We start from the raw sequence: 8,190 nt of genomic DNA on the forward strand, positions 1-8,190 counted from the left end.
AAACAAGCGATCGACTTCTTCCGCATCACGTGGGGTATGACGCGGGAGGAGCCATCATCACCATCATGGTGGGAGTGACGTCACTAGAACCTGGTGTAGTCACTCATTCTATGGATACCTCCATGAAAGATTAATGTGTACAAGAAACATATCTCTGGAATAGCATATTTCAATGATGTGTATTTAACATTTGTTAGTCTCTTATGTTGTCTGACGTTCTGTACTCTCCCACTAAGACTCAGGATTAATGTATTTTTTGTACCCTGCTTAATCCCTGCTAATCTTTAGTTTTACTAGGTGCTGTCGAGGAGATCCCAGAGGGACCAGACCCGGACCGGGAGTATAAAGCCATGAAGAGCTTTGGTTGGGTCGGAACTCCGTGCTGAAGGATGTATCTGCTGTTCTTGGTTCTCCAGAGTGTTCTCCTGACGGTTGGTTCTTGTCCCTCCCAGTGCTCCTGCTCTGACGGAGTGAAAGGCAAGCTGGAGCTCAGGTTGGGTAAGGCTTGTGTCGATATTTGTTTTAGTTTTGCATTCAACATTGTTGTTATTGGAATAATTCTGCTGCAATATTTAATACACGTTAAGGCGATAGTTTTTTTATAGTTTAATACGTTTATAGTTGACATATTATGACAACAACACTTCCTCAATCCCAAATATTTGGGATGTTGTTTTGGGTTCTGGTGCTCCGAAATGCATACAACCTCTGAAACATGCACTATTACTGCACTGCCTTGGGGCAGAGGGACTGAGAGTGTTTGGAACCTTTGCTGAATCCACCCTATAGAAGGGTGCTGCTGAACACCTTGAGGAACATTTTGCAGCCCCTCAGAGCTCTCTCCTACGTTGCGTTAAGTTCTGGTGCCGACACCAACGAGCCGGTGAGTCTGTCTCCCAATACGTGGCTGACCTGCGAGGCTTGGCTAGCCTATGCAGGTTTAATGCAAAACGAAATGATACGGGATCAACTCATTTTACACACAAACTGTGAGAAAATTAGGGGCAATTTGTTACTAGAAAATGATGACTTGACACTAGCTCAGGCTATTAAGATAGCTCTACAGGTAGAGGCGGCATTGGAATGCGCGGCAAGCCTGTCTTCAGCCCAAAATGACACTCCAGCTGATTCCACCCAACCAGAAACATGCCCTGTCAGTTCTGTTAGCTTCCCGGACAGTGTCCAAGTAGCCTCACAGCCCCGAGATCGCTCACAGCAGCGATGTGGAAACTGTGGCTCATCCACGCACAATTCTAGAGCACAAGTCTGCCCAGCACGTGGGAAAACCTGCTCCAATTGCGGGAAGCTAAACCATTTTAAAATGGTTTAATTTAGTTTCATTTAAAACCTGTTCTCTAACAGTTGACGATGTCACTCTACCCCTACTCCTTGACACGAGTGCCACTGTGTCATTGCTGAACCTATTGACATGGAAATGCTTCACCTCGCATAAACCACTGGGACCACCTTCCACAACATTACATGGCTACGGAAATGCCGATATTGACATTGTAGGCACTCAAGCTGTCCGTGCGCTACGGTGAAAGGGCTCTGCCAGCCTTCACATTTCATGTGTCACGCCATGGGGCCAATCTACTTGGTCTCGACCTCTTTCACAACCTAGGATTTACACTGCTGGACACCACAGGCTCAGAGATCCACACCGTCGCCATTCTGTGGCAGCAACAGTGGCCTGCATTGTTTGACGGGCTGGCTTTTGGGTTAAATTCAGCCCCAAGTTGCTTTAAAAAAAATCATGGCCTCCATCCTGGCTGGGATCCCTGGCGTGGCCTTGACGACATCGTTGTCCATGGAATCAATGCCGCTACCCATGATGAGCACCACCTTATGCTGAACACTGACAAATGTGTCTTTGTGGCCTCTGTGATTAACTACGTGGGGTTCTGCCTCTCAGCAGGGGGTATAAGCCCACTTCAGTCGAACATGGAGGCCATCCAATGCGTACCTTTGCCAACGTCATCAGTGCAAGTTGCCTCCTTCCTGGGCATGACTGCGTATTTTCTCAGTTTCTTATCTCAGTACTCCGACACAACTGCTCCACTGCGCAAACTACTGAAAACCGATGAGCCCTGGATCTGGACTCCAGCATGCTCTGAGGCAGTCCTTCGCCTGAAGATGCAGTTCACGTCACCACAAATCCTGGAACACTACGACCCGGCCAGCCCCACACTTGTGAAGTGCGACGCCTCTTCCATAGCAATAGGCGCCGTGATGTCTCAACTTCAGAGTGACGTAAGTATGTGGTTATTTGCTTTTGCTTCCCATGCACTCAGCCCTACGGAACAACGGTATTCTGTGGGAGAGCGGGAGGCACTGGCTTGTCTCTGGGCATTTGAACGCTGGCACATGTACCTGTATGGATGTGAATTCATATTAAGGACTGATCACCAAGCCCTCACCACCCTCTTGGCCACGTCAGGCACCGGCCAAAAACCACTCAGATTGCACTGCTGGGCCGACCGCCTACAGCAGTAAAATTTTCGTCTTCAGTTCACACCAGGAAGGGTCAACGTATTGGCCGACCTGCTATCTCGCTCCATTAGCGCACCCACAGCAGAGTCTACAGCGTGCATGACGAGGCAGAGCATAACATTATACAGCTTCTCCATACGCCACTGCAGGAAACTGTGTCACTGAGTGAGCTGCAGGACGCCTCAGTCCCTGCTCTTTCCCTAGTGGCCTCGTACATCCGGAACGGCTGGCCTAACAACGTGCCGGACAATCTTTTGGCCTACTTCAGGGTCCGCGAACAACTTGCATGCTGGAATGACTCCTGTGTTGCGAGAGGGCTCTGCACTGTGGTCCCTAGTGTCCTTCGGGCGCATGTCCTTGCTATGGCGCATGAGGGCCACTTGGGCACAGTCAGGCTCAAACAACGATGCCTACTTTCCCAGCGGCAAGACCAGGGCCCCAGCCCCGCCCCCACCCATGCAGCCCCTGGACTGGCCGTCCCCCCTCAGTCCTGGGAGCAGCTTCAACTCGACATCTTTGGTGAGCTGAAGGGAGTGCCGCACCACAAGAGACTTCTTGTGGTGACCTATGACCTCCACTCCAAGTGGCCAGAGGTGGCAGCAGCCGGCACAGTAACGGCTGGGGTAGTGATTAACGTCTTCGACTCCCTGTTCGCTCGCTGGGGTCTGCCTAAGAAAATCACCACTGACAACGGGCCCCAAATGGGGTCTCAAGAACTTTGTTCCTACCTGAAAGAGAAAGAAATTCACAATATTCGCATAGCTTTCTATAACCCATCAGCCAACGGGGGGGTTGAACGGCTAAATCAGTCACTAAAGAATGGAATTAGGGCTCACCTGGCTCAAGGGTGCAACACCAGTCTATTCCAGACACTACTGCACTTCCGTGCTACCCCCCACGCGACCACTGGGGTATCTCCGGCCTCTCTCATGCTGGGGCGGGAGCTGGAGTTGCCGCTGGACAGGCTTCACCCTGGTCTGCTCCACACTCCAGTGCACCCGGCCCAAGCAAGGGTCAATATACATCAGGGCCAGATGAAGAACCGGTTTGACCGAAGGCGGCGAGCCAGACCACCAGCCATTGCCGCTCAAGAATGGGTCAGAATTCGACGACCCCATCGCAACAACAAGCTGGTGTCAATTTGGTCGGAACTAATGCAAGTCAGACAGCAGCTTGGCCCTGCCACGTTCAGGCTCGTAGATGGTACCCGCTGGCATGGCAGCCGCCTGCGCAAGGTTTTAGCTCCTCCTGCACCTGGCCTGAGCACAGCTCCTGCTACAGCTTCTTCAGCCCGGCAGTCAGACCTTTCTGCGGCCTGGGATTCACTGCAAAGTGATGCGCCATTGCCTCCTGCCCAGCAAGGGGCCCCGGAGCCCAACCCTGAGACCAGTGCCCCACCTGAGCCCCGCCCGGTCCGTGCACAGAACCGGCCTGGGTGTCTGCAGGACTTTGAGACTGAGTATCACACCTGAATTCTTGTGAAGGGGGGGGGGGAATGTTATGTTTGACATTGCTGCAACAATGCATGTTATGTTACGCATGTTTACGACATACCATGTTCTAATTGGTTTTGCACTCTTATAGTAGGGAAGCTCCAACTAGAGCTCTGTGACATCACATCTTTTTTCATACATAACAGGCAGCAGCTAATTTGCATTAAAGCTACAGACATCAGAAACAGCGCATTCTGAAGGGACTGAAACAGAGGGGAGTAGCGGTACGCAAGATTTTATTTTTTCTATTTCCAGCAAACAGCTTCAAAAACTGGAACTCATATGCTATGTTTACTTGTTGGGAAAACACCATAATTTGTCTCCTTTAATTGTCATGAAGCCCATCCATGCACGTTGCTGCACAAGCTGAATTGTTTTCAGAAATTGTTCTCCTTCCTGATTTCAAAATTACTGTTATAATAATATAATAATTAAAACAACTGAAAAGTATAGTTACGGTATAGTCACTAATACAACCTGATCATAAATGTCGAATGCATGTTATGTCTATGGAACCTTCTATTTATTCCAATCTGCTAGATGGGTCCAGTGCCGGGGCCCTGGGCTGCGGTACATCCCCGCCAACGCCCCCGCGGACACGGTCCGGCTGCGTCTGGAGAACACCCTGGTCTCCAGAGTGCCCCGCGCAGCCTTCTACAACCTCTCGCAGCTGCGCTTCCTGTGGCTGACCTATAACTGCATCACGTCCGTCCACCCAAGCAGCTTCCTTAATCTGAGGTCCCTCCATGAGCTGCGCCTGGATGGGAACCTGCTTTCGGCCTTCCCTTGGGAGGGCCTGAGGGACGCGCCCCTCCTTCGCACCCTGGGCCTTCACAACAACCGTCTGTCCAGCCTGCCTGCCCAGGCCGCGCTGTTCCTGCCCAACGTCACCTACCTGGACCTCTCCAGCAACAGGTCTGTAGGCAACAAGAACATATTCATCAAGGTATGACTGTGGGCTTATAGGACAAATCGAACTATCATTAGAGAGGCAAAATCATAGGCAATGTACTTCAGATTTGTTATATTATCAGGTTCTAACGTGGATAATCTCTGCTCCTCTTTCCTCCTAATGTTTTTCCTATTTTTCTTTATTTTTAGATTAACTATGTTGCCCGCTGAGCTGCTTAACCTGTGGTTCCCACGAACGGGTCGAGAGGGTGGGCTTGTGAAAATAAAGATTTTAGGTACGATTTTTGTTTTTAAATATCCATAGTGTTAACATACCACGATAATTTAGGTTGCTAACCTTACATTTTCCTTCTCCCCAGGTCTCCATGACAACCCTTGGTTGTGTAACTGTGAGATTTCCATGGTCAGGTCCTTATCCATGTCTCGGGGAAGCCTTGTGGTTCTGATTGACCAGATGTTGACTTGCAGCAAGTCTATTGACGGGCCCACTGTGGAGGTACCAGGAAAGGAGACATCCCACTGTATACGGCTCTCAGTCAAGCCAGCAGCAACAACAGTCATTTCCTCTCTAGGCAGTAATGTAATCCTTCGCTGTGATGCAACTGGCTTCCCGACACCAACTCTGACGTGGATCAAAACATCAACCTACTCTGGTAAGAAATCAATATCATCTATGCAGAGATAAAGTAACAAGTCAACCAACAAAGCATGTGACTCATGTGTTTACTGCAGGATGCTGTCCACCAGACACCCCTGAAAATATTGAACCATTACCAAAGAATCTAAAGAGTTGTAAGTATGTTATAATTTTGAAGGTGTGTGTGTGGCGGTTGATTATATATGAGCAGGTCAGTCAATTATTTGACTTGTTTTTCCAAGCCTGTAGGCTTCTTGCTCTAGGATGCCTACAGGTAGCCGCACCTTTCATATTTTCTCAATGTATCTTGTAGTACATTTAACTAACCAGAAAGTTAACAGGCCAGGTGAGTTGGGAGATTTATATTCAGAATAATAAACATTTCACTCAGGTGACAAAGTTGACTGGACTTTTATGGTGAGACTGTTCTAAGGGACTTCCAATTGAGCGTAGAAGTGCAATTAAAAGTTGAAGACCACTCCTGCACAGAGCCGCTTGCATCGCAGCCTGTTTGTTGTCAGTTACATTTAGGTCCTCTTCTTTTTTGTGTTTTTTGTTGCTTTTGTTTCGCTGCGTTCCAAGAGGTTCCCGTCAAGATATCCCAATGTTGACCTGAACGTTTTCACAGTTCTGCAGGTGTCGCCTGGAGTGGGATTACGTTGGTCCGTCATTAGCCTGAGCGGGCTGTCACTCAGGGATGCTGGAGAATACCGCTGTCAAGCACGCAACACGGCGGGAATAGCTGAAGCAAACATCAAGCTTAAGGTGGTCGGGGTGATAGGAGGCGCACATCCTACTACAAATAAGTTGGTTCAAGCTCAGCTGAAAACATCTTTTAAATTGTATCGTCCAGATACAATTTAACTTTAAAGAAATGTCATAAGCACACTTCATTACCAAGGACAGCCCCGTCACAAACAAACGCAAACACAATCAACTAATATTTAAATAGGTTTAATCAGCTCTTGGTGATTCAGCCAGTTAGCGTATGGCTTGACTGCATACAAATTACGTTAAATATAATTTAGTGTCAGTCCTGAATACACAATAAAATGGAAATATTGCCTTACAATGCTGAAAATGCTGAAAAAAATAATAATCTGTGATGTTTGTGCTACCACACATCAAGACCTTTGTCACATCTCCTTCCCTTCCTAAATCAAACATCAATAAATTTATAATGAACTCATTCATTCATTCAAATGTAAATGAATAACCACATACTTACTTATTATTAAAACATGAAATACATACTTTAATAAATACTTGATGCAATGTGGAAGACCCTATAAAGCATCTCAATGACTTATCAGAGACAGGGCACTAGCCTGGGAATCTGAAGCTTATGTGTTTGTCCCCCCTCAGAGGGTCTGTCCCCCTCCCCTCAGAGGGTCTGTCCCCCTCCCCTCAGAGGGTCTGTCCCCCTCAGAGGGTCTGTCCCCCCTCAGAAGGTCTGTCCCCCTCAGAGGGTCTGTTCCCCTCCCCTCAGAGGGTCTGTCCCCCTCAGAGGGTCCGTCCCCCCTCAGAGGGTCTGTTCCCCTCCCCTCAGAGGGTCTGTCCCCCTCCCCTCAGAGGGTCTGTCCCCCTCCCCTCAGAGGGTCTGTCCCCCTCAGAGGGTCTGTCCCCCCTCAGAGGGTCTGTCCCCCTCAGAGGGTCTGTTCCCCTCCCCTCAGAGGGTCTGTCCCCCTCAGAGGGTCCGTCCCCCCTCAGAGGGTCTGTCCCCCTCAGAGGGTCTGTCCCCCTCAGAGGGTCCGTCCCCCCTCAGAGGGTCTGTCCCCCTCCCCTCAGAGGGTCTGTCCCCCTCAGAGGGTCCGTCCCCCCTCAGAGGGTCTGTCCCCCTCAGAGGCTCTGTCCCCCTCAGAGGGTCCGTCCCCCCTCAGAGGGTCTGTCCCCCTCAGAGGCTCCGTCCCCCTCAGAGGGTCCGTCCCCCCTCAGAGGGTCTGTCCCCCTCAGAGGGTCTGTCCCCCTCCCCTCAGAGGGTCTGTCCCCCTCAGAGGGTCCGTCCCCCCTCAGAGGGTCTGTCCCCCTCAGAGGGTCCGTCCCCCCTCAGAGGGTCTGTCCCCCTCCCCTCAGAGGGTCTGTCCCCCTCAGAGGGTCCGTCCCCCCTCAGAGGGTCTGTTCCCCTTAACCTCGTAGGGGGGTCTATTCTTTTTTTATGTATTACATATTATATATATTTTCTGTAAAAGCAGGTCCAACAACTTCACTCAAAGCGTTTGTTGATAAGAAAGACATAACTGCCGTCCGTCTGATAGATTTGGTAAGAGTTGAATGTGTGGTTGTACCGCTGAATTTGGGGCCGGTTGTATCAGGGGACGGCGTTTCTACCAAATCTAAAACCTAAGCTGTTAAGACATGGTCGGGCCTGAAATCATTCATGGTCTTTGCTCTTTCCACCTTTTTGGTTGGTTATTACAGACATTACACATTTCAATCAGTAAATATAACTCACTGAAGCTTCTATAACAAGGTGGCCTCACTGCTGGACAACAGGAACAAAAGCAAAGATAGGATACGACAAAGCAAATTAACAAGAGGAAGAAGTCTTTTTGATGTTTTTGTAATATACAATTAGGATGTGAAAATACTTTTGATAATCTAAAGCCAATTTTAACAGAATACCCTCCCTTGGCATTTGCTGTCCCAAACTTGCCT

At 49.3% G+C, this 8,190-nt stretch overlaps 2 protein-coding genes across 2 annotated transcripts in view; both read left to right on the top strand.

The window, feature by feature from the left end:
* The window catches only part of LOC132457130 (uncharacterized), a 75,778-nt gene that overhangs the window by 2,941 nt on the left and 64,647 nt on the right, over positions 1 to 8,190 (top strand). The window lies entirely within an intron of this gene.
* lrit3b (leucine-rich repeat, immunoglobulin-like and transmembrane domains 3b) lies at positions 46 to 7,235 on the top strand. The gene is made up of 7 exons (XM_060051173.1): positions 46 to 137; positions 289 to 493; positions 4,527 to 4,901; positions 5,088 to 5,173; positions 5,258 to 5,551; positions 5,631 to 5,690; positions 6,164 to 7,235. Exons 2-7 carry the CDS (start codon positions 390 to 392, stop codon positions 6,397 to 6,399), a joined length of 1,155 nt encoding a protein of 384 aa, XP_059907156.1. The 5' UTR covers positions 46 to 137; positions 289 to 389; the 3' UTR covers positions 6,400 to 7,235.

The sequence above is a fragment of the Gadus macrocephalus genome, chromosome 5, assembly GCF_031168955.1.
Source record: "Gadus macrocephalus chromosome 5, ASM3116895v1".
Lineage (NCBI taxonomy): Eukaryota > Metazoa > Chordata > Actinopteri > Gadiformes > Gadidae > Gadus > Gadus macrocephalus.

Coding starts and splice junctions, on each gene's coding strand:
- lrit3b (XM_060051173.1), top strand. CDS start 390: ATGTATCTGCTGTTCTTGGTTCTCCAGAGTGTTCTCCTGACGGTTGGT. Junction 4,902..5,087: donor CTGGACCTCTCCAGCAACAG/GTCTGTAGGCAA, acceptor CTTTATTTTTAG/ATTAACTATGTTGCCCGCTG. Junction 5,174..5,257: donor TGTGAAAATAAAGATTTTAG/GTACGATTTTTG, acceptor CCTTCTCCCCAG/GTCTCCATGACAACCCTTGG.